At 48.0% G+C, this 27,500-nt stretch overlaps 3 protein-coding genes across 4 annotated transcripts in view; 1 reads left to right on the top strand and 2 right to left on the bottom strand.

Annotated features, from left to right (window-relative positions):
* Positions 1–1,183: 1,183 nt before the first annotated feature.
* snap29 (synaptosome associated protein 29) lies at positions 1,184–4,838 on the bottom strand. Its single transcript, XM_068703634.1, has 7 exons — positions 4,438–4,838; positions 4,229–4,339; positions 3,245–3,484; positions 2,965–3,158; positions 2,381–2,466; positions 2,183–2,287; positions 1,184–2,004 (listed from the first exon to the last, which is right to left on the bottom strand). Exons 3-7 carry the CDS (start codon positions 3,482–3,484, stop codon positions 1,844–1,846), a joined length of 786 nt encoding a protein of 261 aa, XP_068559735.1. The 5' UTR covers positions 4,229–4,339; positions 4,438–4,838; the 3' UTR covers positions 1,184–1,843.
* Positions 4,564–27,500, top strand: part of pi4kab (phosphatidylinositol 4-kinase, catalytic, alpha b) — a 29,412-nt gene continuing 6,475 nt past the window's right edge. The window contains exons 1-54 of the mRNA XM_068703555.1: positions 4,564–4,756; positions 5,656–5,772; positions 6,248–6,341; positions 6,524–6,612; positions 6,723–6,795; positions 7,030–7,292; positions 7,565–7,631; positions 7,836–7,981; positions 8,153–8,218; positions 8,331–8,427; positions 9,152–9,343; positions 9,443–9,543; positions 9,653–9,782; positions 10,317–10,446; positions 10,539–10,634; positions 10,763–10,946; positions 11,470–11,573; positions 11,711–11,879; positions 11,972–12,022; positions 15,289–15,397; positions 15,893–16,029; positions 16,128–16,261; positions 16,530–16,612; positions 16,699–16,769; positions 16,904–17,028; positions 17,117–17,198; positions 17,335–17,418; positions 17,688–17,777; positions 18,831–18,950; positions 19,660–19,674; positions 19,810–19,902; positions 19,989–20,145; positions 20,263–20,390; positions 20,494–20,652; positions 20,734–20,885; positions 20,962–21,069; positions 21,153–21,280; positions 21,373–21,531; positions 21,622–21,701; positions 21,823–22,022; positions 22,573–22,663; positions 23,400–23,567; positions 24,188–24,241; positions 24,377–24,497; positions 24,632–24,761; positions 25,510–25,653; positions 25,739–25,809; positions 25,893–25,999; positions 26,080–26,184; positions 26,328–26,453; positions 26,534–26,654; positions 26,910–27,069; positions 27,158–27,247; positions 27,378–27,481. Of these exons, the coding sequence (XP_068559656.1) occupies positions 4,658–4,756; positions 5,656–5,772; positions 6,248–6,341; positions 6,524–6,612; positions 6,723–6,795; positions 7,030–7,292; positions 7,565–7,631; positions 7,836–7,981; positions 8,153–8,218; positions 8,331–8,427; positions 9,152–9,343; positions 9,443–9,543; positions 9,653–9,782; positions 10,317–10,446; positions 10,539–10,634; positions 10,763–10,946; positions 11,470–11,573; positions 11,711–11,879; positions 11,972–12,022; positions 15,289–15,397; positions 15,893–16,029; positions 16,128–16,261; positions 16,530–16,612; positions 16,699–16,769; positions 16,904–17,028; positions 17,117–17,198; positions 17,335–17,418; positions 17,688–17,777; positions 18,831–18,950; positions 19,660–19,674; positions 19,810–19,902; positions 19,989–20,145; positions 20,263–20,390; positions 20,494–20,652; positions 20,734–20,885; positions 20,962–21,069; positions 21,153–21,280; positions 21,373–21,531; positions 21,622–21,701; positions 21,823–22,022; positions 22,573–22,663; positions 23,400–23,567; positions 24,188–24,241; positions 24,377–24,497; positions 24,632–24,761; positions 25,510–25,653; positions 25,739–25,809; positions 25,893–25,999; positions 26,080–26,184; positions 26,328–26,453; positions 26,534–26,654; positions 26,910–27,069; positions 27,158–27,247; positions 27,378–27,481 (6,274 nt within the window). The 5' untranslated portion in view covers positions 4,564–4,657. The remainder of the gene's footprint in view (positions 4,757–5,655; positions 5,773–6,247; positions 6,342–6,523; positions 6,613–6,722; positions 6,796–7,029; positions 7,293–7,564; positions 7,632–7,835; positions 7,982–8,152; positions 8,219–8,330; positions 8,428–9,151; positions 9,344–9,442; positions 9,544–9,652; positions 9,783–10,316; positions 10,447–10,538; positions 10,635–10,762; positions 10,947–11,469; positions 11,574–11,710; positions 11,880–11,971; positions 12,023–15,288; positions 15,398–15,892; positions 16,030–16,127; positions 16,262–16,529; positions 16,613–16,698; positions 16,770–16,903; positions 17,029–17,116; positions 17,199–17,334; positions 17,419–17,687; positions 17,778–18,830; positions 18,951–19,659; positions 19,675–19,809; positions 19,903–19,988; positions 20,146–20,262; positions 20,391–20,493; positions 20,653–20,733; positions 20,886–20,961; positions 21,070–21,152; positions 21,281–21,372; positions 21,532–21,621; positions 21,702–21,822; positions 22,023–22,572; positions 22,664–23,399; positions 23,568–24,187; positions 24,242–24,376; positions 24,498–24,631; positions 24,762–25,509; positions 25,654–25,738; positions 25,810–25,892; positions 26,000–26,079; positions 26,185–26,327; positions 26,454–26,533; positions 26,655–26,909; positions 27,070–27,157; positions 27,248–27,377; positions 27,482–27,500) is intronic.
* Positions 11,928–15,004, bottom strand: serpind1 (serpin peptidase inhibitor, clade D (heparin cofactor), member 1). Of its 2 annotated transcripts, none has more exons than XM_068703632.1 (7): positions 14,924–15,004; positions 14,514–14,824; positions 13,659–14,302; positions 13,425–13,573; positions 13,223–13,347; positions 12,972–13,116; positions 11,928–12,868 (listed from the first exon to the last, which is right to left on the bottom strand). In XM_068703632.1, exons 2-7 carry the CDS (start codon positions 14,783–14,785, stop codon positions 12,677–12,679), a joined length of 1,527 nt encoding a protein of 508 aa, XP_068559733.1. In that variant the 5' UTR covers positions 14,786–14,824; positions 14,924–15,004; the 3' UTR covers positions 11,928–12,676. The 2 variants fall into 2 exon arrangements, with proteins under 2 accessions (XP_068559733.1, XP_068559734.1); XM_068703633.1 differs by having other exon boundaries at positions 14,514–14,763; positions 14,924–14,943.

Below are 27,500 nucleotides of genomic sequence, written 5' to 3'. Positions count from 1 at the left end.
CGGCGGGTGGGGTCGAGGGGAAAGAACCCTAGGGGTTGACTTCCGCTTAATCGTCGTCGTCGTCGTCGGATGCACCTCCACCTGAGGTCGCCTCAGCGGTGGCGTTTATCTGGAGACCTGCAAGCTAGAACTTTCTAGCGTGCAGCTTTAAGATAGTCCCTCCGGCTTGGTGCATCTTTCCGTGACCCCAAACAAAAATGGCAACCGCTCCATTGCCTCGTCTACTGGAACATCCTTGACTCCTTCCCTCCTATCCTAATGTGTAAATGATGCTGCCATAACCTTACATCACCACGTTTTGGGGTCGTAGCTATAGGAATGATGTGACGTCCACACCGTCCACAACTCGAACACAACCCAACGCTGCTGCAGCTTGGGGTCGATGGTACCCCCATCGTACTCTCTGTGTGTGTGTGTGTGTGTGTGTGTGTATGTGTTTTTAGGAAGTGTGTACTGTAATTAGCAAGTCATTCTAATAAGGGCTTGTCGCCACTGTGGGAGCAGCTGGTCCGACACAGAGGAATGATAATGAATAGATGCCTTGACATGAGGACCTGAGCTACACACAGCAACACAGCTGGTACACCAGCAACCATAGAAAACACACACACACACACACACACACACACACACACACACTATGATGGTCATCATCAGTGTCTTGTTTTTAAGGATCGTGACAGAACACTTCAAGGACTTTTGGTTTATTGTAACTGCAGTAAAATGATCTTTCTCTGCTTTGCCATAAAAACTAAATTCCCTGAATAATGTCGGTCTGTTTTGATCTTAAGGTCACTTTGAGAAGCATTAAAGAGTTTTGATGTACATGTTTTTGGACTCTATTCCACTTCCGTCTAAAAGAGATATCACAGAGTTGCTGAATCACAACGCGTCAGATACTATCAGATACTATCAGATACCGCATCAATATTCACCATCAAACCACCGATGAACGACGGCATCCTTCAACAGGCGCTCGTGAGAAGTTCCACCCTGGAAATGTGGCGCCACCTCGTGGTGCTTTTGACTTCCTGCTCCGCTTGACAGGAACACAACTGGCAACACTCCCCTTATACATGTGTTTTTTTTGTTTATTGGGTATGTGGCTTCCATCAGAATACACAATATACATGTGACCATGGTTCATCTACTCATAAATGTTTCCCAGAGAAGCTATATTCTGTTAATAATGGGGGGGGGGGGGGGTATTTACATTCACAGCTAGCTTGTTTCACATTCTGCAGAATTCAATACAATGTTCATCACTGTGTGTAAAGCTAGGGCGGAGGAACATGAATGGACTACGTACAATTTCAATGAATAAAATTATGTGTAAGGCAAAAAGTGACGTGCAAAGTGTTTCTAGCACGGATGCGGAGGCACACAATGAACCATACACACCAACAACGTTCCAGCTTTAGACACATGCCGTGTTCTTCTCCATCCACCAAGATGTCAATCTTTTTTTTATTTGTCAAAACATTCATCCGATTTGCCCGAACGATGAGAAGATTTGTAGCCAATCGTACGTCTTTGGTGATCGAGGAAAAACGCCGAAACCGACAACTCAGCGGAGCTCGACAGAGAATACAAACTATTTGTTTTTTACCTGGTAAAAACAGCACACGGAATAGAACCACACAAGTTAACAAATCAGTTACTCTGAGGTGGAAGTGTTCGTCAAATCAACACGTCAGACGTTATGGACAGATCATGGAAATGAAGGAGCAAACCCCCAAGAGGAAAATAAAAAAGGGATAAAAAGGTAGTATAGGATGGAGAGCCGGGATGAGAGGACCACCTCTCGCCAGTCTTCCGTGGACGTGAGGTCCAAACGTTTGTTTTATTTGAGGTTCTTAATCTGTTGGTTCGTGTTGTGGATCTTAAGATCCATCTTGTCCACTTTGTTCATCAGGGAATCAATGGAGTCGTTCTGGTCTTCGATCTCGGACTGCAGACCGATGCCGAGGTTCTTCAGTCTGCTCAAGCCGCCGCACATCTCCTCTAGAGGTCATTCAGGGAGGGAGTAAATGTACATATCAATACCTAGCTAATTTAAAAAAAAATAAGCACTGAAACGGTAAAAGCTTTCATCTTCTTGAGCTTTCCCTGTGACTGCGTTTCATAAAATAATAAAATCAAGGAGAAATAAGAGAATTAATACGGTAAAAATGTTTTTTACCCAGATTGTTGTCGAGGGTCTGGTGAGCCTCCCTGAGGTGTCTGTTCTGAGGGTAGCCATTGTTGCCGGGTGAATCGTCGTCTATTGAGGCGGACGCTCCGAATCCTGGAAGACAGAAAATGGGAACGATTGGCAGCCGCGGCGGTGTTAACGGTAACGCCGCGCTGAGAGAGGGGTTTACTCGCGACAACCTCTTACCTCCCGTCTCCAGCTTCCTTAGATTGGGGTGGCTGGCTTGGTACTTATCTTCGTGTCCTCGGCTGCTGGACATGGCGGTCTGCAATCTGAGGAAGTCAGAGAAGCACCGTTCATTAGTGAAGGACAGTCAATGACGAGAAGCCGGTGAAGTACGTCACTCAAACACCGATTCTGAGTCATCGCTGTGACCGACAACTCGCCGCCGGAACTCTCAAACTCAAGTGATTGGTTTGGATTATATTGTTGTATATCATAATATCATGGCCATAAATTAAATCATTTTCATTCAGTGTTTATAGAAACATAAAGTTTTGTTGCCCGTGTTGTTGGTCAAATGTGTTTTATTAATGTGTAAACAGAATATGAAATATTATTGTAACCTAATGTTTTTTTATTTAATAATGTAAAGTTATTTCATACATTTGCATTGAGATATTTAAGTGAAAAAATGAACGAAATAAACTTTATTTAGTTTAAAGCTGGGACGTAGAATATTTTCGATTTAGTACCGTGATTGGAATTTGTATTCTATTATTGAAAATGTCATAAATAAAGACTTGTGAGAAGACGGAGCTGAAGCCTACCTGTCGTTGGCCTGGTAGGCCTTTGGCTCCTCGGGCGGCGGCTTTGTCTCCGGCTTGCCCTTGAAGTAGTTGACGAGGCCGCCCCACACGCTCTTGATGCCGTTGATGTGCTTCTGGCTGGTCTTCATGTCCTGATCCATGTTGTCCACCATCTTGTCGGCCCTCTTCAGAGCCTCGCCCTGCCTAACCAGCTCCTGCAGAGACAAAGAAAGACATCGTTGTCGTTCACCGTCGCCCTCTCAGGGACAATATAGTCTCCTGCGTTACTCGTTTGACGCACCTCTGCGGTATCCACGCCGATCTTCTCCGATTCGTAGATGAGTCCGAGGGATCGGTGACTGCTGTCCACGGCGGACTTAGCCGTGCGCATCACTTGCTGCTGGAGGTACCGCTGTCTCCTCTCCGGTTCGCTCAGCCCACTGTCGTCGTCGTCGTCGTCATCGAACTCCCTCCTTTTGGGCCTGAAGTCTTCCTCCTCGTCGTCGTCCGCAAACGGGTTGTGGGTTTTAGGGTAGGCCATCTGTGGGGCGGACACGCACACGCACACGCACACACACGCCACACACACACACACACACACACACACACACACACAGTGTTTAGACAAAGTAAGTAAATAAAGAAAAAAAATCAGTCAGGGGAGGACTTGCTAAGCTAAAGTAACCTTACAGGGTCATTCATTCATTATCTTTTTTTTTTTTTATGTTTTATGAAACATAAAAAAACATTCTGAATACAGTGTTGCTTATCTTCATTTCATATCGCTACAATGCAAATATGCTATTTCCTATATTTGTGGGCTGTTTATCATCTTTTGACATTATAAAGCTCTCTGGTTAGCTACTAATAGATGGATGAAGCATACATGTATCACTTCTGATAACAATGCCAGGCCTGCTTAGTTGAAACAATTTTAAGAAACTATTTAAGGACCAACTGACATGTTGATTTGACGAACGGCATCCCAATGATGAGAGGAATCAGTTAACGCTCTCCTTAGATTGTCAGCTTCACTTGTCAACATGTTTCACGCGGATAATACGCTGAAACACCTACTGGGTCATAGTCGCAAACGTAAGCGACACTATTGCTACGGTGGCTAACGTTAACTATGTTACAAGCGTTAGCTAACTACGGGGTGTTGGCTGGTTGCTCACGTTAATCAACGGGGATTGCAAGCTAACTAAATGACTACATGATGTTGCTCGTAGAACAGACGATAAAGTAAAACTGTAATGAGCATAACGTAACATCTAAGACAAACCTTTGACCGTTGGATTCTGTAGACGACGTTGTTGCTGTCAACTGACTGAGCGGCTGAGCACTTCCTGTCACGTTTGGTGACGTCACCACGCGGTGCTCCCAACGGTTAATCCTGCGCAACAAAAACGCACACCGTGATACTGAAGTCACTTGTTTAATAAAAATAAAATAATTTAAAGATGGCACTAGGTGAGAGAGTGCCTTGTTTACCTGTCACCTTTATTCAAATAATATGTTTATGGTTAAACGCCACAGACGGTAAGTCAAAAAAACCAAAGTCGCTAATTAAAACTGCAAGACCGTCGTTAGGATTGTCCGTGCTGAGTTGCCGTACTGCGGCTCCGCCAAGCGCCAGTTGCAGTTGCTCGTCCGCTTCCACTCCCGAGTTTTCGCAGAATGTCGCTCGTCTGATGCGGGAGAGGGGGGAAACATGTCTGTGTCGGGAGGCGGTACGAGAGGGTTTTACTTCAACACAGTCCTGTCGCTGGCCCGCTCTTTAGCTGCCCACCGTCCGGCGCCGGTCGAAAAGGTGAGGAGCAAAGATACGTCTTGTTTTAACGCTAATTAGCTGACGTTAAAAACAACAGGGTAGTCCCCGGGGTTGTCGCTCCACTTCCGCGCGCAGTCGATGGGCTTCTTTTGATCAATGACGTTGACAGCCCCAAGCTAACGTTTGACAGCCGTGCGCGTCTGTAGACAACACCCACTTTATCTGTGTTATTGTTGCCGCGATAGAAGGAAGTAGAGCGATGCCGGTTAAAGTGTCGGTGCGGCTTGTGCGGTTCGGCACTGCAGTCAAACAGGTTGATAGTGAAAAGGCTCGCGCGCGGTGCGTCCCTCTTTTTTTTTTTTTTTTTTTTTTTTTAAGCACGATAGACCATTTAATAGCAGTCAGGTCTGACGTCACATTGTTTATCTAGCTAATGAAGGGAGATTAGTGAAAACAGAGACGTGTTGAGCAAAGTTTAATTTTCATTCTATCAAACTAAATATGAGGGGACATATGGAGGCAATCATCAATAGGCTGTCACTGAGTACTTGCTGTTTTAATGGGTTTTATTCAACGCCCGCTTTAGATGTGTTTATTGGGAATGAGGCATAGTGACGTCACGCCCCATGCCAAATATAAATCATTGTTATCTTGATGCCATTTATAGGCTGCTGCTGCAACATCATAGCTCATGGGTCCCACCTTGATAGCGACATACAGACAACTTTTATTGATCACCGGGAGGGAAATAGACAGATGATGTGTACATATGATGCAAAATATATGCATTTACCGTATGAAACCCAAGACCAGTGTGCGTAAATGTGATGTACGTGCCAAAAGGTAGCACAGTTTCCTGATATTTCTGGTAAACTGCAGCACTAGACAATTGTAATCCGATGTGCCTGATCTCTGTGATCTCTCTGCGCTCTTTTCAGGTCCAGAAGATACAATGCATGTGTCCAGTGGAGGTCCGCGGTGTGTTCACCCTGGACGTGCGTCGCAGAGATGCCGTGATTGCGTTGGCTGTGTTTCTGGTGGAATCTGGCTTACAGGTGGGTAAGAAAAAGAAAGAAAAAAAAAAAGAAAAGTCAGGCCGCTGAGCCGGTGTGTGGGTTTCATTATCACTTCAAACATTCCATTTTTTTTATAGGTAATGGATAATATGGTTTGAGATTCAAACGATTGCACAAGTTACATAGTTTAGAGATTGTTTTTCTTCTGCACACGTATCGCCGTGTTAATCTTATTCCCCGTAATCTGATTAAACTGGCGATTAGACACGCAGCTGATCACGTAAAAGCCTCTAACCTCACTAAGACGCAGCGTGGAAAGCTCCCCCGCCGTCTGACCACGTAGAGACGGTATCTTCACTTCTCATCGCGGGGAGTCAAGTTGGATGTATTTTCTTTGTGTTTATTGTTCCTCTACGGTCCTTATCAGCCGTGTGAGGTAAACAAAAGTGCCGCTCTGTGCCAACGAGTGCGCTCGCTCTTTTGGTGTGTGTAATGATTTGCTTCCCTCTGGCAGCACAAAGACACGCTTGTTCCCTACTTGCTGAGCCTGTTGAGAGGGCTGCCACGGGTCCAATGGATCGAAGAGAGGTCGGGAAAGAAAGGAAAGGGTGAGAGCAATCCTCTTACAGTGTGTGTGTGTGGGGGGGCTTTTTTGTTTTACAATGGCCTCCATTTACTCGCTGCAGTACTATTTGTAGACTGAGATATATTGAGATCCATAAAATGCCACTTCTTGCTGCACACATGAGTGAGATTTCACCGCAGGTCTTTGTCATTTTCTGCCCTTCAGAGTTTCTCCCGGTTGCGGAAAACTTCAGCTACTGTCTGGTGACCCTTTTGTCAGACGTGGCTCAGAGGGACCCAGACTCCCGACAAGAGGTCGGCTTTAAAAGTGTCATATATATATATATATATATATATATATATATTTATAGTTCTCAGGTCGGTGTTGAGCAGCGTAAAGTGCTAAGTTACTGTTTTCCCTGCAGATCATGAACACTTTAATGGAGGTCATGCAGTCACTGCAGGACATGTGCCAAACACCTGATAATCATGATAAAGGTATAACACACACACACACACACACACACACACACACACACACACACACACACACACACACACACACACACACACACGGGCAAAAAAACTGCACACTGTAACGTCAGTCCTTGAAAACAAAACGCCTCACGGACTCTCTCTCTCTCTCTCTCTCTCTCTCTCTCTCTCTCTCTCTCTCTCTCTCTCTCTCTCTCTCTCTCTCTCTCTCTCTCTCTCTCTCTCTCTTGCCTCCAGTCTACCTGTGCAGGTACGTGGTCCCCAGCCTGCTCGGCATGACTCGAGCGTTCGGCCGCTACAGTTACACGGGCGACGCGCTGCTGTCCAAGCTGTTCCCCAAAGACTCGCCCCAGGCCCGCTGCGTCGCCGAGGAGACCGAGGGAGTGCGCCGCAGGTCCTTCAACGACTTTCGCTCCATCATGCCGTCCGCGCTGCTCACGGTGTGCCAGAGCGACAGTCTGCGCAGAGGCACCGGCACCAACCTGGACACCTCTGCACCGGTGTGTGTGTGTGTGTGTGTGTGTGTGTGTGTGTGTGTGTGTGTGTGTGTGTGTGTGTGTGTGTGTGTGTGTGTGTGTGTGTGTGTGTGCGCGTGAGAACAGATTATAATTTGGTGGTCAAAGGTCACTGTGACGTCACAAAAGAAGTTGTTTTTTTTGGCCATAACTCAATAATTCATACGCTAATTATGGCAATTTCACACAAATGTCTAACAGCGATAGCGAGGTTTTGAATGACTCGGTTGTGTCTGGTGATGCTCTGTGTCTCGTAGGTCTTTTCAGACGCAGGGAGTCACTCGCCCTGCTCCCCTACAGCCGCTGGACAACATTACTTTGAAGGTAAAAACCCCCAGAAACACACAAGCCGCTTCGATTAGACCGATGTCCGTCAGCTCGTCCTAGCTCACCATTGAGCCGTCGCATTATATCACGGAGCAACTACGTATTCGCATAGTTGCTTATCTGCACGTATCCTGAATGAATGACGTGAACTATGCAACGCACTATGGCTTCAGTGTGTCTCGTCGTACCTTTCCGTCGTAGGCGCCTACCTGCCGGACAGCAGCACAGCAGACCCCGACTACTACTTCTCAACGGTCAGCTCCAGCTCCTCGGCGTCTCCTCCCTTCATGGGAGCTGAACAGGAGGTGGAGGTTCCCGTCGAACTGCTCCGACAGCTCCTGGCCATGGTACAGTAGCCCGCTGCCCCGTTTTTTAACCCGAGAACCGTCCCGTCCCGTAAACCCTGTACACACACACACACACACACACACACACACACACACACACACACACACACACACACACACACACACGCTGCGTCTTTACCGAGCGCTCTTGTGCGTGTTGTCGATTTGCAGGTGAAGAAGTTTGTTTCCGACTCGTTTTTGCAAGCTCTGGACGCCGCCATGACGGAGGTTACAGAGGTAACTATGCAACCTCCGTCCGGACCAAACGTCACGATTGGTCAATTCAAAGCGCGTTAATTATCTGTTGATTAATTATTCTCCGTCATTGTCTCTTCTGTTTGTTGTTCAGTCTAATCCTGGAATCAACCTCTATTACAAAACCTTCAGTGACACTCTCTACGTGTGCGTGTTCAAGATGCTGCGGGACACACTCTACTACATGAAAGGTAAACGCATCGTGAATAGCTCATTTATTATGCAGTACGCACAGCCCTGCTCATTGTTGTGTGGCGGTCTATTACATGGGCCGAGCGCTCTGATCCAAAAAATCCGAAATGCAGCAGCCAGGCTCGTCATCCAAAACCCCCGAAAAATGTACTTCTCTTAATTGGCTCCCGGTGAATTTTAGAATTGAATGGGAAGCTCCTTATCCTTCTTTTTAAAGGGACAGTTCAGCCCAATATCAAAAACACATATTTTGTCTCTTACCTGTAGTGCTATTTATTAATCTAGATCTAGATTTATTTGATGTGAGTTGTCTGGTTTTTGAGTTAACATCTGTAGAGATATGATATAATGGGACTATGTGGAACTCTGCTTTGAATTTTGGGGTGAACTGTCCCTTTAAATCCCTCTTAATGGCATATTTTTTATAAGTGTGCGTTCACAGGGTTTGTGGCCTAAATATGTCATCTTTACTTTAATTACATAATGATTTTAATTATTTAAATGAAACATTTTATTTTATTGTTTTAATTGTATTTATGTGGCTCCTTTGCCCGACAAGTTTTAATGTATTAAAAATGTTTGTTTTTTTTATCTTTGTTTGTCTGCCATTTTTCTCTTGTAAAGCACTTTGTAACGTTTTGTTTTGAAAAGTGCAATATAAATAAAGATTATTATTATTATTATTATTATTACTTTGACAAATGCTCTCTCCGTGTGTCTCAGCCTTGCAGCCAGCATTCGTGCGGCAGGTGCACGACTTTGTGCTGGAGCAGTTCAGCAGCAGCCAGTCGGAGCTGCAGCGGGTGCTTCATGACACGGGGGGGCTGCCGGTGGAGCAGAGCCCCCTCAAGCTCCGTTGCCAAGCCAACGCCGCCTGCGTGGACCTCTTGGTGTGGGCTGTCAAAGACGAGCAAGGTAATCGATCGCAGCGGATGTGGTAATCGCATGCTGGCTTATCTGCTCTCGATTGCGTCACTTTTCCTTCACCGGTGTCTTTTTGTTCTTTTGTTCCAGGAGCCGAGAATTTGTGCACCAAACTGTCAGAGAAGCTGCAGTCCAAAACCTCCAGTAAAATCATCATCGCTCACATGCCCCTGCTCATCTGTTGCCTCCAGGTAGAGCACTGCTGGGGCAGACACGGCGCTGAAGATATTCGCCGAGTCATTAATTTCTGATATATGTTCCGGGTGTTACTGTATCTGACGGCCTCCCTCTCGGTTTCAGGGCCTGGGTCGTCTGTGTGAGAGGTTTCCAGTCGTCGCTCACTCCGCCTCGACGTCTCTCAAGGACTTCCTGGTGGTTCCTTCGCCCGTCCTTGTAAAGCTCTACAAGTATCACAGCCAGTACACCACAGGTACTGATGTTTTATTTAGTACTGCGGTTTCTGAGGAATGCCTGCACCTCCTCACGGGAGTTAGGATGTAGTAGTTAACCAATCAAAAATGTGAATGGCACAACATAACATTAAAAAAATTTCCCTCTATAGCAGGAAGGTTTCTGATCTCAACTGTAAGCACAAATGAGCAGAGCTGAAGGTGAATGGGACAGAAGAGCTGTAGCTGGTGATACAGTGTCCAATATAAGTCAATAACGGTTGTCACAATCGACTCTCATCCGCTATTGATCTGGACAGAGATGCTGCAAATACAGACGATTAGAAATGCAATTCAGGCGTTCAAACGTTCTCAATGCACTGCTAATTTATAGATTATAGATTCTAAAAGATAACACGCTCTTTCAGATTTGGCACCACAATCTGCCCTTTTCTGTTCTCTGCAGGATCGTGTTTTCTACAACGTTTTAAATCGTAACGCGTTTTAAAACTTCTTTCATGCTCTTTTTCCTCTGTGTTTTTGTGTCTTTGTCGTCCTTTTTTTTTTTTTTTAAGGCACGGGAGAAATAAGGATAAACGTGACCAACGAGCACGCTCAGTCCACCTTCAACCTGCTGTCAAACAGGAAGGATCAGCCGTCCATGTACGAGCAGCTCCGAGACATTTCCATTGACAACATATGCAGGTCAGACTTGCCCGACACGGCTGTGATTAGACCATCTAGACGCGCTTTTTGTTTTTAAACTTTCACCTCCGTGTGTATTTCTTATTCCCCAGATGTCTGATAGCTGGTCTGACCATGGACAATGACATAGTGGCAGCCTTCCTGGCCAGTCTGTCCAACCGGCTGTACATTTCACAGGACAATGACAAGTGAGCAACTGATTGGGGGGGGGGGGGGCGGGGCTTCATTGTGCCTTGTATTCATTGATATTCTCAAACCCGCGATACTGTCGAAAAAAACAGCCGCTCTTTAAAACAACGAGCTGCCTCTCCTCCAGGGACGCCCATTTGATCCTGGACCACACCATCCGAGCGCTGGGCCACATCGCGGTGGCCCTGAGAGACACCCCTAAAGTCATGGAGCACATCCTGCAAATCCTTCAGCAGAAGTTCTGCCAGCCGCCGTCGCAGCTGGACGTGCTCATCATCGACCAGCTCGGCTGCATGGTCATCACAGGAAACGTGAGTTCAGAAGACGCACGCGGTAACAACGGAGCATCTTTGCCTCCAATTATGGATTGGAAAAAGGGTCATTAGGCCGCTACGTAACCGCCAGGAGACCCTTCAAATGGGTAAAGCGTTGATATAGTAACAGTGTTGTGTTAGATAGAAGCAGTGGAACACTCTCACCGGGGCTGACAGGCTGTAATTAACATCCGGAGACCTGCTGGCTGCTTGCTCGTTACAGCGTGCGTTGAGAACAGCTTCCGGTATTCTAATTGACTCCCTCTTTGTGTGTAACGGGGGTTTTTTTTTTACCCGGAGTGTGACAGACTACAATTAGGACCGGAAAAGGATCTGTCCTTTAACGGCGGAAGATTGTTAATGTTCAGTTTGAATAGCATTGTATTTTCATAAATCCCAATTTTTCCTCGAGGGCTTTACAGCCTGTACAACATACGGCAGCCTCTGTTCTTGGACCTTGATGTCGGATAAGAACCCCCCCCCCCCCCCCCTTATTCCTGTCTGTCTGTTTGTCTCGTAGCAATACATCTACCAGGAGGGGTGGAACCTGTTCCAGCAGATCAGTGTGAAGGCCAGCTCAGTGGTCTACTCCTCCACCAAAGACTACAGAGACCAGGGCTACAGGTCAGCATCTGCTGTTGTTCCTCTCTGCTAAGTAGTCAGCAGTAGTTAATGCACATTCTCCTGATAAATAAAAGACACGATAAATACGTCTCGTTGGTGTTTAACTGATCCCTCCATCTATGCCCCCCCCCCTCAAGGCACTGCTCTCTGGCAGTGATAAATGCTCTGGCCAACATCGCAGCCAACCTCCAGGGGGAGCAACTGGTGGACGAGCTGATGGTGAACCTTTTGGAGCTGTTTGTCCAGCTGGGCCTGGAAGGAAAGAGAGCCAGTGAGAGGGCCTCAGACAAAGGACCAGCTCTGAAGGTTAAAAAAAAAAAAAGATCAAAATGCATCGGAACACTAACTAGAAAATGAACAGCAGCAGAAGTTTTTATTTTATTTTTTTCTCCCCGTAGGCGTCGAGTAGCGCTGGAAATCTGGGAGTCCTGATTCCAGTGATCGCTGTGGTGAGTGCTCGATGTCTGGACGAAGACTGTGAGCGTTCGCTTTGACAAGAACTCCTGTTGAAACACAGTAACCGAGCTCTTCAGATGAATGAAGAGGCTTAGTTAGCATTTAACTCCGTCGACAAATATTTACCTTGTCGGCTGCAGAACAAACAAATCTGTGTCCCAAGTTCACCTCCGCATGCTGTCAAATTGTGGTTATTAATATTAAAATCACCTCAGGAAACCCCTCAACCCCTAAGAAAAAAAACACGTTGTTGTTTTATTTTATTTTCCCCTCTCGTGTATTATTTATGTTTTCATGGTCTCTCTGCAATTATTACGGTACGACATTCAGCTAATGACCGTTGCATAATGTCCTTTTTTTTTTGTTGTTGTTTTTGAGCACATTTATGCCTCATTGCACAAAATAAAACATTAACAGACGGATCGCAAACATTTGTTGAGTCTCTCCCGCAGACTCGCAACACTTTGAGGAACATGAAGGGGAGGTTTAAATGGAAATCAAGAGAATACATACATATAACGACTCATTACTTCATGTTCCATGTACATAGTGTACCACACCCCAGGTATTTAAAACGGACCAAATATTGAATTTGTAGGGAATATGTTAGCTGTTTTTTTTTTTTTGTTGTTTTTTTTGGGTCAAGTTCAGTTCTGTGAAGGATTGACCACCCGGCCCATGAACACGAGGCAGTCTGTGCGGTGCTCGTAGATCAGGAAGAGGAAGGGGCGGTCCACAGTGAAGCGGATCTGAGAGGAGAGGGGCATGAAGCCCACCTGGGTCAGAGCGGCGGCCTCGGTCCCCTCCTCGTTCACCGTGATGGTCCCCTGGTGCTTCAGCTGGGGAGGGAGATCAGAGGGGCTTCCGTTAGTTGAAGAAGGCGTCCTTTTTTTCGTTTTTGTTTTAGAGGTTTGCCTCGTGACCAATCTGGTCTTTACTCACCCAGTTCATGGAGACCTTTTCCGAGGTCATTCCGGAGAAATCTCCGCTCTCCTGGAACAAGTCGGTGACGCCCATCTCCTTCAAATTTGCAATCAAGTCGTAGTTCTGCTCCAGTTTAAACCGAGGCAGCACCACCTCTCGAGTCCTGAAGGGAGGCACAGAAACAAGCTCTTAAACCCTCCAAGAGGTCTAAACCATCCAACCCATCAACTTTAAATGTGTATTGCACATTCATATTTAACGCTGCTTACCTGTTCGTCATGTTTTTGAGCCACTTGTTGACAACGGTGGGGGAGATCTCCTGCTCCAAGGTCCTCATGCCGGTGATCTTCCTGGGCAAGGCGATGAGCATGCTGATGTCTCCCGTGTACGGGAGCTGAAAGACAAGGACATGTTGTTTACGGACCGGTGTGCCGGTTTGTCTTCAGGGACCGTGTTGAGAGGCCCACCCACCTGCAGGATGTCGCAGTCCAGCTCGTGGTCGGCAGCAGCCAGATAGTTCCCCTTGTTGGTCATCATCGGCACGCGCACGTTTGTCTTTTCGTTGACTCTGAAGTTGCGATAGTGAGTCATTTCCTTGGGGAATTTCTGTTCCCATGTACCTGTTTACAGAAGCACGTGAGAGTCGTATGTTTACGTCGTGACTCGAATCAAAAAAACAAACAAACGACAAAGCGGGTCCCTCACCTTTGAAGTACAGGTAGTTGAGCAGCATCAGCACCATATTTGGGTCCACGCTCTTGAGCGGTTCCTTGATCAGCCCTTTGGTCAGCTTTAGGATGCGACGGTTGGCCTTGTTCAGGAAGGCGGGGTCCCCGAAGTCCACCGACTGCGGCTCGGCGTAATAATAAGCCTTCGTCTGCGCGCGGAAGGCGTCGTTCACCGCGACGTCCCTCTTCACGTAGACGTCGTTCACGGAGCGCAGCGTGTACCCAAAGTTCCTCCTGAAGAGCCGGTGCGTCAGCTTCCTGAAGAGCTTGTGCACCGTGGCGTTGTCGTAGTGATGGCTGGCGTTGACGAAGTCGGTGAACCCCAGCGCTCCGTAGATCTGATCCCGGGTTCCAGATCCCGCCCCTAAAGACATCATCCCCATGGCGACGGAGATCCCGGCAGGCGCCAGCAGGATGTTGTCGCTCTGGTTGACGTCGTTGCGGAGACTCCGGTAGAGGTTGAAGCCGAAGTGGGCGTTGACGACGTTGAGGCGCTGGAGGCGAGACCGACCGTGGAACAGGCGCAGGAGTCTGGCCCGGCGGATCTTTGGGTCGGAGGGTTCGGCAAAGATGTCGACGTCCGGGGCCGGTGTGGCGATCTCGTCGATCTCGTCCCCTTCTCTGAAGCGCATCGTAAACTCGTCATCCAGACATTCAACAGTTGCTTTTTGTAATTTGCGCCAAAAGACTAAAAGCACTTTGAGTAACTTCCCAACATTCCCAGCGATGAAGAGAGAAAATCTCACCCAGTATAAAGAGACTTAGTTGGCAGCTTTTTTACTTTTTTTTCCTCAACATTTTATTTTTGATCTAACAAACAGTCGGTACTCACATGTAGTCGTCGCTGCCCGCAGCCAGGATCTTATCGAAATCGATGTAATCTTCGTCCTCAAAGCCGTCGAAAACCAGGTCGTTCGTAACGGTGTTCTCTTTGTGGAACTCCAAGGGGACGGCCTCCACGTCCGCCGCCCCCTCGAGTTCAGGGTCGGCGAAGTGAGAGCCGAGTCCTTTGATCCCGGCCAGGCACGGGCCGACCAGCAGGCAGGCCGCGCAGACGACGGTGATGAGCCGCATGCTGAAGGCTGAGGCGGAGGGAGCGGACATTTAGCGCGAGATTCCGTGACGTTCTACGTTTTAGTGGCTCTGTAGGAATAAAATCACACCGTCGCTAACGCCAAAAAAATTCAAAAGGTTTCACGTACAATTCCCTTAATGGCAGCCTGCCTCGGTGAAATGTCTTACCTTTGCTGTGTTGCCTCCGTTTGTGGGACTAAGAGCAAAGAATAGAATACAAAACTGAACTTTGATGTCGGCTCCTCCTGAACAAATAGACCAGATCAAACAGACCAGAAAAGTGCTGCGACTGACTAAAACCTTTAACTCTTCACCATTCTGCTAATCTCCTAGAAGATTACATTCAATAGCTATTGACAGGAGATCTTCTGAAGTTGTTTATTAATCATATTTCTTTGTCTTTGTTGTATTTCAGTATGCAGCCTATTGAAAAACATTGTATTTGATGGAATTTTCCCATTTTACCGCTCCTGTACGATCCCTTCAGAGTGTGATGCGACATTAATCGTGTTCGATTTTTTTCTAATTTACAGTTGACCAGACGGCTTCCGCCAATCAAGGAGCCCAAGCCCCGCCTCCAGAAGCTGTTCAGGGACTTCTGGTTGTACTCTGTGGTCATGGGTTTTGCTGTGGAAGGATCAGGTGAGCGACTTGACTTCAGCACGCTACAAAACAAAACACACGTGACGTAAAGTGATCGGGAGCGGTTAGACTCTCTAGATTTTGTTTAAAGTGCTCAATAGCTCATGGCTCCTCTGAAGATCCCTCCTCGCTCCTCAGAGCAGAAATAAGAGTCCCAGAAAGACTTCCTGTTCAAGCGAGGATCGAGGAAATGTAAAATAAGAGCCTTGAGATGCACCCTAGTTGAGTGACAGCTTCTGGATTTAGCCCTGTCGAACTGGCAGATGAAGATTTGTGCCCTAATAAGCCAGAATGACTGAAGGCTTTAAGCAATTATGGAGATTTATTTCACGCCAGATGGTGAAGTGGTTCATTAAATAAGATAAAGACAGATGTTTTGGCTTCTTTAATCATCAGAATCAACCCAAACACACTGAAGGGTGTTATTTCACAGCTCTCTCTGAGATACCAGCACACCAACATCCCTGCTGTTCTGGATTCGTGTTGTTCTTTCAGGGCTCTGGCCAGAGGAGTGGTATGAAGGTGTGTGTGAGATTGCCACCACGTCTCCTCTTCTCACCTTTCCCAGTGGAGAACCTCTTCGCTCCGAACTGCAGTACAACTCCGCCCTGAAAAACGACACGGTCACGCCGGTACGGTGCTTTTTTTTCCCTTTTTTTTTTTTCCGTACAGTAAAGTAGTTAAAAAATGGCCGACCGACCTTTAATTTCGTCCAATTCTGTCCCCCCAGGCCGAGTTGAGCGATCTGCGGGCGACCATCAGCAATCTCCTCGACCCCCCTCCCGAAGGATCCGCCCTCATCAACAAGCTGGACTTCGCCATGTGCACGTACCTGCTCTCAGTCTACAGACTAGAATACATGAGGTCAGCTCCTTTACACCAACGTGTCCGGTCAATCAACCAGATAACAGACAAGACGTTACATACAAAGTAGATAATACATGAGTATTATACCAATGTCTCTACAGCTGTATGTCTCTTCAGTAATGTTCTCATAGTGTCGTTATAAGTTACCTGGAGTCAGCGTTACCTATAAACGTTGTGTGGCAGGACATTTTAGACATTTTAGAATTCTACCTTTTTTGAGAGACATGAGACTTTTGTGACGTCTTCACCCTCCCGCTCTCTTCAGGATGCTGCGGTCCAACGATCCCGACAGGTTCCAGGTCATGTTCCGGTACTTGGAAGACAAAGCCATCCAGAAAGACAAATCTGGTGAGGGCTTTTTCACCCGTTCACATCTGTTCATCCCATGCAGCCGTGCAAGGCGTTCTCTCAAATTCACTTGTTTATCTCCGAAGGCATGATGCAGTGCATCATCTGTGTCGGGGACAAGGTGTTTGACGTCTTCCTCCAGATGATGGCCGAGAAGGTGAGGGAAGCACGGTTTCTCTTCAACTGTTTGGGTGATGCCGAACAACTACCAGAAGGCTCGGAGGTTGACGGTGTGTTTGATTCTCCCGTATCACTGAATAACAATCGGAGCTTATGTCTCACGCTTTTTAGCCAAAGACCAAAGAGCACGAGGAGGAATTGGAGCGACACGCCCAATTCTTATTGGTCAACTTTAACCACACCCACAAGAGGATCCGCAGAGTGGCGGACAAGTACCTTTCTGGTTTGGCTGAGACGTGAGTGCATTTAGGTCCCCCCCCCCCCCCCCCCAATCATGTTAAATACAGTTTGAACCCGATTTCTCATCCGTTTCACTTCTACCAGATTCCCGCATCTGCTTTGGAGCGGCCGCGTGTTGAAGACCATGCTGGACATCCTGCAGACGCTCTCTCTGTCGCTGAGCGCTGTGAGTATCCGTGTGGACCGTGGCGTTCCGCGGTGGAACTAAAAGCAGAGTTTGAACCAGTTCAGCCTCGAGGCGTCGACATAGATGCAACTATCGGCTGCAAGTTGCAAACAAATGTCTTCTCTTGTTTGCTCAGGACATCCACAAGGATCCGCCATATTACGACATCCCAGACACCCCCTACAGGATCACGGTTCCCGACACCTACGAGGCCCGAGAGGTGAGTTCAGACTGTCGGTGACACTGAAGACCACTAGAGGGCAGCGCCGTATTGGTTTTAAAGACAGTAGTGGCAGTAGTTTGAGATTGGTTTAGTTGGTTCATCAGCTGCATTATCCTTTGTGATGTTTTTACATAACGTGTACAAACTAACTAAGCCCCTTACATTCAGTTTGCACCCATAGAAACCTTTGAGACTTCTCTCATAACTACACATTTGTTTAGGGATTAATAATTATTAATAATCCTGGTTTCTTTGTCTCCTTCTAGAGCATAGTGAAGGACTTTGCCGCTCGCTGTGGTGAGATCCTGAAAGAGGCAATGAAATGGGCCCCTTCAGTCACAAAGTCCCACCTGCAGGTCAGCACCTTTTACCTTTGTGTGTCCTCAGAGCGGAGACCAGCAAGATCAACAGAGCCGGGGGGGGGGGGGTTTAACACAACTCAACTGAACAAACAAAAGAAAAGCGTCTGTACTTGAAGTACCTTGAGATACTAAGGCTACATCCATACTACTCCGTTTTCGTTTGGAAACGGAGTTTTCAAACGAAAACGGAGTAGTATGGATGTAGTTTCTTGTAGGAGAAAACGATCTCCGTCCACACAGTGTTTCAGCCATCGTTTCCGAAATGATCTCCGTCCATACTACACGCCTGGAAACGAATATCACGTGACTCTTCACGTACACTGGGCATGCGCCGATGTAAACAGGAAGTAGATTGTCGTATTTTGTAACTAAGCAACCAGAGTAATAAAGTAGTCTTTAATGATCTTAAGTACGTGTTTGATACTTAAGATCTTCTCTCAAATCTTCCTCTATGAACTCAAACAGATACAGTTTGTGGAAAGTTTAATAAGTTTTATTTTTCAGACTTAACGTTAGTTACAGCGCTGTGGGTCTCTCTCTCTCTCTCTCTCTCTCTCTCTCTCTCTCTCTCTCTCTCTCTCTCTCTCTCTCTCTCCGCTCACTGATCGCTACAATAACAGCTGTTTCCTCCGCAGACATGCAGACTTTAACTGGACAACAGCTGCTAGTACTGCTAGTAAAGACAACAAGGTCAGCAATGCCTGTAATCAGTTGTCAGTTAACCTGGTAGTCGATCGCTGGTGTTACGTCATCGTTTCCAAACTTGTGCGTTTCCGCCCGTCCACACGAAGACGCTACCCGGAGTTTTCAAAGTTATCCGGCTTCGGGATCGTTTCTAAACTCCTCCGTTTACGGTGCTCCAAAACGCCGGCGTAGTGTGAAAGCTCAGTGTGACCGTAGCAAAACATATGCGTTTCCAAACGAAAACGGAGTAATGTGGATGTACTCTAAAAGTCGGAACTTTTACAATTTGTCATTGTTGTTCCGTTACTGTTTCTCTTTTCTCTCTCTTTGTCTGTCTGTTCCGGTTTGTTGTGTCTTCTGCAGGAATACTTGAACAAGCATCAGAACTGGGTGTCAGGACTGTCCCAGCACACTGGGCTGGCCATGGCCACAGAGAGCATTCTGCACTTCGCCGGCTACAACAGACACAGTACTACACTGGGCGTGAGTCTCACACACACACATTCCTGCACATCTTAAATGAATGGTGAGGTCTTAACCTGAGCCACCTGTCACATGTAGGCATATTTAAAGACTCAAGAAGTGAGCGATGTCACTTCCTGAGGCATCAAGAAGGACGCAGACGTTTTGTAGAACCTACTGAACACTTTTAAAGACAATTTGGCCTCACAGGCTTGTTGATTTGAAGCGTATTAACATTCGTCCAACATGGCTTTTTCATGTAACAAATGTGCCGTCTAGTCTGTTTTGTCAGAGACGTTTTATTAACACTGAGCAGAAGTGTCCTGTATCCTTTGTGCACTTATAGGTATTTTATCATATTCTAGTTGTCTAGTTATTTACAGCGTTGTATGTCCACGTGTGCATGCTTAGCAGTCCGTGTGACATTGTGTTGCTTGCTACGCGTTGCCTCCGTGTTCTTTGGTGCTTTTGAATTCTGCTATATCTGTCTTTTTCATTTGCTTCATTTGTTTGTATTTTGTCTTTTTATTAAACTGCACCGAAACCACCCGCCTGGTTGCTTGGCTGGTTTGCGGATTTGCTGGTTGCCTGGTTACTTACCTGCAATGGACGGGGTGGGTTGGTTGGCTGGTTGTCCATTTGGCTAACTGGGTTATGCTGGTGCTGCTGCCCCCACCCCCTCCCTCCCCTCCCTCCCCCCCCTCCCACACCAATGTGGCCCCAACCGTAGGCTGCTTTCCCTCAGGTTGGTGTGAACTCTAAACACAGAGACAGGGCTCAGGCACCACACCTTCAGCTCAGCTACGTATATATCCACTGCCTTAGCTTTGGGGACGGCGTGGCCCCTGAACGGCCTCCTAACCCTCTGTGCTTTCGTTAGACCACCCAGCTGACAGAGAGACCGGCATGCGTGAAGAAGGACTACTCCAACTTCATGGCATCGCTCAACCTGCGCAACCGCTACACGGGAGAGGTGAGGCCTCGACGCTGTACGATGTTTAGACGACGTGACTTTCCTTCACGCGCCGTGATTCACACCTGCCGATGTGCCGTCTATAGGTGGCGGGTATGATGCAGTTCTCGGAGGCGACTCACAGCCACTCGGACCTCAACAAGCTGATGGTCCTTCAGATGACCAGCGCTCTGGACCGAAAAGACCCAGAGGCCTTCACCCAGGCCATGTTCAAGATGGCCGCCCTGCTGATAACTACCAAAAGTGAGCGACTCGGCCTCCTTTTCCTTCTGAAGAAGTCTTCCGACAACGGTGCCGGTTGTTGTTTCTTTGTTACAAGTCAGTTCTGGTAAGGTTCTATATGTATTCTTGTCTCTCAAGACTGCAATCCTCAGCTCCTGCACCACCTGTGCTGGTCTCCTCTGAAGATGTTCACAGAACACGGCATGGAGACTGCCATCGCCTGCTGGGAATGGCTCCTGGCTGCGCACAACGGGGTGGAAGTGCCGGTATGTGTGTCGCCTTTCATTAAAAAAAAAACAGATTTTTGGATCGTGGTTTGAGTTGTAGACTAGATCTTCTCTTCTTTTTTTTTCCCCCCCGTCTGCCTAGTTCATGCGTGAGATGGCAGGAGCCTGGCAGATGACCGTGGAGCTGAAGATGGGCTTGTTTTCGGAGGCTAAGGTGGGGGCCGGCCCTCTGGCCGTGTCAGAGGAGAGTCAGCCTGCCCCCTGCGCACCCGACGTCGTCCCCCACTTCCTCTGGATAGAGGTCAGCGACGGGCTTTGTTTTATTTGAGCCGATCGTACGACACATCGCCCTCTTCATTCCTTCTTTCCGTTCTGCCTCCAGTTTCTGGTGCAGAGGTTCGAGATAGCCAAGTACAGCAGCGCTGACCAGGTGGAGATTTTCACCGCCATTTTGCAGAGATCTCTGTCCCTGAGCGTCGGAGGACCCAAGAGCAGCCTGAACCGACACGTCGCTGCCATCGGACCGAGGCTGAGGTACCGCGTGTCACCGTTACCACAGCAGATCAGTCTATTTCTTAAATGCTGTGTCCTGAACTTGGCTTCATTTCAGACTGCTGACTCTGGGTCTGACTCTGCTGCATGCCGACGTTGTGACAAACGCCACCATCAGAAATGTTCTTCGAGAGAAGATCTATTCCACCGCTTTTGACTACTTCAGGTAAAAAAACAACAAATCAAATCTGTGTTTTTCACTCTTGTGTTTTAGTTTGATTCTGTCCAATAACGTCTCTCTTTGTGTAGTGTCGCTCCTAAATTTCCCACTCAGACGGATAAGCGGCTGAGAGAAGACATCAGCATAATGATCAAGTTCTACGCCAGCCTGCAGTCCGACAAGAAGTATCTGGCAGCCAACCAGCTGGTTCCCCCAGGTACGACACCGACAGAACCAGCGCCTGATCTTTCAGTGATGACGGACTGCGTGAAGCCCAAGAATTCACACACTTGACTTGATTTTGTGTAGATCCCCAAGACATGTCTGTGAATAGCCTTTCCGTCATGGCAGGGACGGATAGCAGGAACAGTCTGGATGCGGCTATGGGCCAGAGGCAGCAGGTGGCTCAGGGCTGGATCAACACCTACCCTCTGTCCTCCGGGATGTCCACCATATCCAAGAAATCAGGTGACACACACACACACACACACACACACACACACACACACACACACACACATGTCTTCAGTGATCTGATATTTCCTCTCCATGTTTCAGGACTGTCTAAAAAAAGCAACAGAGGCATTCAGCTGCACAAGTACTACATGAAGCGTCGGACTCTTTTGCTGGCTTTGCTGGTATTTACAGTTTCTCAACCGCTCTGTTCACATTGTTCACAAATGTACGACGGAGAAGGGTTTACATCAAACGATCGCATTGCTGCACCTCACCGGGCCGTTGTGATCGATGTCTCTTCAGGCCAGCGAGATCGAGCGGCTGACGATCTGGTACAACCCGCTGTCCACTCAAGAGCTCGCCATCGCCACGGAGCAGACGGTGGAGGCCAGCATCGCCAACTGGAGGTCCAAATACATCAGTCTGACGGAGAAGCAGTGGAAGGACAACATCAACCTGGCCTGGAGCATAGCGCCCTACCTCGCCCTGCAGCTGCCTGCCAGGTACTAGAAGAAGAGAAAAGCATTGGATCCTCACGTTTCATCAGCGAACCGCAGGTGGACTCGATTTTTGATTTTGAAAAACTTCAATAATAGGTCTCTAAACAAGCCAGTAACTTGAGTTATTAGAAGCCGAAATATACAAATGTCTGCACATCGTTGCCTTGTCGGTAGGATTCGTCGGTTGCGGTTTCAAAGTTGGCCCCTCCTCCACGACGTGCAACATTTTGCGGGCGTTTTTCGGCGCTTCGTCTGTCCACACTCGTTGCTCTTCCAGGCGTGCTTATGATCCGAAACCTGGTCGTGCGTCAACCTCTATTAAACCGTAGCAGACGTGTCACCAAAACAGCAGAAAATCTATTAGGTCATCAGTGACGATTGAGAGGGATTACTTCTCTATATTTTTGTCTATAAATAGTTTTTTACAAAGGAAAATGCTGAAGGACATGTATACGACTGTGAATAGATGGAACTTGGCATAGTTCCGAACACACGATTGTTCACTTCTTCTGAACAGTTGAACCTGTACAGTTTTCTTTTTGTTCTTTTATAGATTTAAAAACACCGAGGCGATCGTCTCTGAGGTGACCCGTCTGGTGCGAATGGATCCGGCTGCTGTGTGCGACGTTCCAGAAGCGGTCAAGGTGAGGTCGCCCGCCGCCGGCCGCTGCACAACCAACGGGACTCTACTCTTGCAGTTCCTAATCTGCGCTTATCGGACGCTTTCTTTTACTTTGTCTGTGTGAGATAAAGTTCTGTTGTGATCTTAAACCCTTTCTGGACCTCGTTTAACCCTAACCCTCGTAATAGGCAGGAAGATAATAACCGTTGACAAGGTTATTTGTTGGTCCCCTCAACTGCATTCTGTTAAGTTTCAGGAGAAAGTTCATTGTTTGCGACTCTTTGTTTTTAAGCGATCATCCCACTTGAGACACGTTGTGCGTTAATAGTAATCGGCTTCCTCCAGTCCTCTTCATTTAGCTCCGTCTGACTGAACTCCTAATGAGCCTGGTACCGGTCTGAGGAGGAGGCCGGGGAGGCGGAGCACGGTCCTCCCAGAAGGCCGCCGTGATTTCAGCGGGATGATCCTCCTTGACGTGGCGTCCTTGTTTATTCCAGTCACCGAAGTAACGAATAAACACGGTTTCCTCCGGAGGCTAGTTAGCGCGGCGTCGGTCTCGGGGTCGTTGGCCTCGCATCAGATCGCTGTCATGTTTGATGCGGGACTATGGATCCGGTGATGCGTGCTGCGCATGATAGTGGAACCGGTCCAAGTATCGATCCACATGTTTGGCTTCAGCCGGAATCATTTTTGACACATTTCTCAATTGACTTTTGTTTGTTTTTTTTCCCTCTTTTTGATTTTGTGTTTTTCTTCAGTTCCTGGTGACGTGGCACACAATTGATGCCGACTCTCCGGAGCTGAGTCACATCCTATGCTGGGCCCCGGCAGACCCCCCGACCGGACTGTCCTACTTCTCCTCCATGTACCCTCCTCACCCCCTCACGGCCCAGTACGGGGTCAAAGTCCTCCGCTCCTTTCCCCCTGTACGTTCTCACACACACACACACACACACACACACACACACACACACACACACACACACACACACACAGCTGGCTGTTGTGTTCCCTGTGTGAAGAGATTACCAGGACTTTCTCTAAACACCATCAGAACTGCTTTTGCTAAGTGTCAGTTCAGGGGTCTGTTATTCACATCACATGCCTAATAACAGAGGTGGAAAGTACATGTATTCAAGTACTATTTTGAGGTATTTACTGCTACTTTATACTTCTACTCTAAGACGTTTCTGAGGGAAATGTACTTTTTACTCCTTTTTTTTTTGATAATCTTAGTTCATTTCTTAGATTCAGATTCAACATTTTAAAATACAATCAAAGAGTAAAGTATGATGTGTTATTATAGATTAAGATAGCCAGCAGTATACAAAGTGATAGAAATAAACTCCACAGTCATAATCTATTGTAATCCAACAATATCATATGTATTATTCTGAAAAGTACTTTTATTTTTGGTACTTTAAATGCTGATACTTCTACGTAAACTGAGGAATGCATGACTTGTACTTGTAACAGAGTATTTGTACACTGTGGTACTGCTACTTTCTAATTGTCCCCCCCCCCATCCACACACACCTTTTTCTAGGATGCCATTTTGTTTTACATTCCTCAAATTGTCCAAGCGCTTCGTTACGACAAGGTAAGCATCAACATCTCACTGGACTTCAAATGCATTTTAAAACCATCTCTCCAGATCGTTAAGTCCTCACAACCGTCCCCCCGTCCGTCCGTCTGTCTGTCTGTCTGTCTGTCTGTCTGTCTGTCTGTCTTTTAGATGGGTTACGTGAGGGAGTACATCATCTGGGCCGCTCAGAAGTCTCAGCTCCTGGCTCACCAGTTCATCTGGAACATGAAGACGAACATATACCTGGACGAGGAGGCGAACCAGAAAGACCGTGAGACAGTCGCTCAACAAAAATACACACCACAAACTATGTGAACACAGGAATGTCAAAAAGCATCTCGTCTCTCTCTCCCTCTCTCCCTCTCTCTCTCCCTCTCTCTCTCCCCCCCCCCCCCCCCCCTGCAGCCGACATCGGTGAGCTGCTGGAGCAGATGGTGGAGGAGATCACCGGCTCTCTGTCCGGTCCGGCTCAAGGCTTCTACCAGAGAGAGTTTGACTTCTTCAACAAGATCACCAACGTGTCGGCCATCATCAAGTACGAACGCGCCGTGGTTCTCTTATTTCTCCCACAAATTTAAGGGCTGTTGTCTTCTGTAAGTAGAGTCTGAGGAAACTAACGAGAGTCCAACTCCAGCTTCCTTCATGGAATGTTTATTGCCGTTTATGAAGCCAAACCATTACAATAAGTAGCGTTAACGTGGAGAAAGGAGAAGCTTTTCATGGATCTAAAGGCCTCAGAGTTGATCTCCAGTTTAACTCTTCTGTTAGACGGAGGCCTCTAGGTGATGCTCACGGTGTTTATGAAGTGATAACAAGTGTTTCCCCCCCGAGTCGAGATGTTTTGCTCCTCCCCCCCCCCCCCCTGTTGTCTAATCTCTAAATCCCTTTGTTGTTCATTTATTTAGCTACCGGTCGCTGCGCTGTCTCTCTGATTACGCTCCGGTCTGGACGTGTTCTGACAGGGGGCCCCGATACGGTTTTTTTGTCGGCCCACTAGAGGAAGACAAATCCCCCTCGGCCCTCATTACGCCGCTAATTGCAACTAACCCGGGGGAGAAACCTCTACCGTCCCCCTGGCTTCCTCTCTCTTCTGTTACCCCCCCCCCCCCCCCCAGCGACTCCCCTCTGTGAATAACAGCAGAGCCCGACTGTCACTCGCGGTCTCGGCTCGCTCAGTGGGATACCCATGCATGCTGTTTTTCAGTCGGGGCGCTCGTAGAGCTGTGTGTGAAACTCTTTGTGTGCTCAGGTTTTGGGTTTTTTTGTTTGTTTGTCTTCATCAGGCCGTTTCCCAAAGGGGAGGAGAGAAAGAGGGCCTGCCTGGAAGCCATGTCGCAGATCAAAGTCCAGCCTGGCTGTTATCTTCCCAGTAACCCAGAAGCCATAGTCTTGGATATAGACTACAAGTCTGGGACCCCCATGCAGAGGTGGGCCTCAAAACCATCTTCCATAACGCTCCAAACGGAAATGTGACGGCGTCTGTGCTCTTTTAACCTTCGTGTCTCTATTTAGTGCTGCCAAAGCTCCATACCTGGCCAAGTTCAAAGTCAGGAGGTGTGGAGTCAGTGAGCTGGAGAAAGAAGGTGCTTAGATGAACCTGAAGTCCATGTTGTGTGTCTCAAATGTGCGCGGAGCTAAACACCGTGTCCTGATTTCTTCCTCTCAGGTATGAAGAGTTGCTCCGATTCTGTAGATGAGGAGAAAAGTGAAGAGGAGGCAAAGAGGATCTGCTGGCAGGCGGCCATCTTTAAAGTGGGAGACGACTGCAGACAGGTCTCCTCTCCCTTCCTACAGCGCCGTCTACCCTCTGCTTCACGGTCCGCACCGCTGACGTGACATTTTGTTGTTCACAGGACATGCTGGCCCTCCAGATCATCAGCCTGTTTAAGAACATCTTCCAGCTGGTGGGCCTGGACCTCTACGTGTTCCCCTACAGGGTGGTGGCCACGGCCCCCGGCGTGAGTTCATGTCCAAAAAACCTTTCCCCATGTTTCCCCCCCCCCCCCCCCCCCGCTGTGCCGCTTCCTGACGGGAGCTACCGAAATGAACGCTAAGTTTCTCGCGCTTCCTGTTTTTCCCCCGATGTTCCACACACACACAGTGCGGAGTGATCGAGTGCATCCCGGACTGCAAGTCCCGGGACCAGCTGGGCCGACAGACGGACTTTGGCATGTACGACTATTTCAGGAACCAGTATGGAGACGAGTCCACGCTGGCGTTCCAGAAGGTCCGTTTTACTCACACCGGTAGAATTCAAACCATATTTCTCTCGTGAAATGTGTTTTTAAAGCTGACGTTCTTTTGCAGGCGCGGTACAACTTCATCCGCAGTATGGCGGCTTACAGCTTGCTGCTCTTCCTGCTGCAGATAAAGGACAGACACAACGGCAACATCATGCTGGACAGCCAGGGACACCTCATCCACATCGGTGCGTATTGAGAGAGCGTCGCGTGGTTCTGATGTGACGCGTGTTTTATCCTGTACTCCAGCGAGCCTCTTCATTCAGTCAGTAAGATATAGAGATGCTAGAAGAGCCTCTACACACACACTGTCTGACTCAGGATTACTTTTTGGGGGGATTTTGGGGCATAATGCATAGCCTGCATACCAAAAAAACAATGCATTCGAGATGCATTATTATACAGGAGCGTTCAAAAAAACCTGAGTCGCCGTGTCTTCCCAGACTTCGGGTTCATTTTCGAAAGCTCTCCCGGCGGGAACCTCGGCTGGGAGCCCGACATCAAGCTAACCGACGAGATGGTGATGATCATGGGCGGCAAGATGGAGGCGACGCCCTTCAAGTGGTTCATGGAGATGTGCGTGAGGGGATACCTGGCCGTCAGGTGAGTACTGGGACGCGGCTAACGCTGTTCACACTGCGCTGTAAAGACCGTGACATTAATAGGCGGGTTTCTCCCTCCGGTGAATCAGGCCCTACATGGACGGAGTGGTCTCCTTAGTCACGCTCATGCTGGACACTGGCCTCCCCTGCTTCAGAGGACAGACCATCAAACTGCTCAAGTGAGTCGAGACGTGCGTCAATGTGAGTACGCCGGTAGAGCGTCGTCCAGCGCCATCGCTCAGACTCTCTCTCTCTCTCTCTCTCTCTCTCTCTCTCTCTCTCTCTCTCTCTCTCTCTCTCTCCATCCAGGCAGCGGTTCAACCCGGGTCTGAGCGAGAAAGACGCGGCTTCCTTCATCATCAAAGTCATCCAGAACTGCTTCCTCAGCAACAGGTCGGTGCAGAGCCTCAACAGTTTACTTCTTCTTCTTCT

This window comes from Cebidichthys violaceus, unplaced genomic scaffold, assembly GCF_023349555.1.
Source record: "Cebidichthys violaceus isolate CVI_PGR_0920_01 unplaced genomic scaffold, fCebVio1.0.p SCAF_9, whole genome shotgun sequence".
In the NCBI taxonomy this organism is placed as follows: domain Eukaryota; kingdom Metazoa; phylum Chordata; class Actinopteri; order Perciformes; family Stichaeidae; genus Cebidichthys; species Cebidichthys violaceus.
This window is presented reverse-complemented; position numbering and strand designations above follow the sequence as displayed.

Coding starts and splice junctions, on each gene's coding strand:
- serpind1 (XM_068703632.1), bottom strand. CDS start 14,785: ATGTCCGCTCCCTCCGCCTCAGCCTTCAGCATGCGGCTCATCACCGTC. Junction 13,117..13,222: donor CTCAAAAACATGACGAACAG/GTAAGCAGCGTT, acceptor GCCTCCCTTCAG/GACTCGAGAGGTGGTGCTGC. Junction 12,869..12,971: donor AAAAGGTCTCCATGAACTGG/GTGAGTAAAGAC, acceptor CTCCCTCCCCAG/CTGAAGCACCAGGGGACCAT.
- snap29 (XM_068703634.1), bottom strand. CDS start 3,484: ATGGCCTACCCTAAAACCCACAACCCGTTTGCGGACGACGACGAGGAG. Junction 2,467..2,964: donor GCCTACCAGGCCAACGACAG/GTAGGCTTCAGC, acceptor TGACTTCCTCAG/ATTGCAGACCGCCATGTCCA. Junction 2,288..2,380: donor AAGGAAGCTGGAGACGGGAG/GTAAGAGGTTGT, acceptor TCTGTCTTCCAG/GATTCGGAGCGTCCGCCTCA.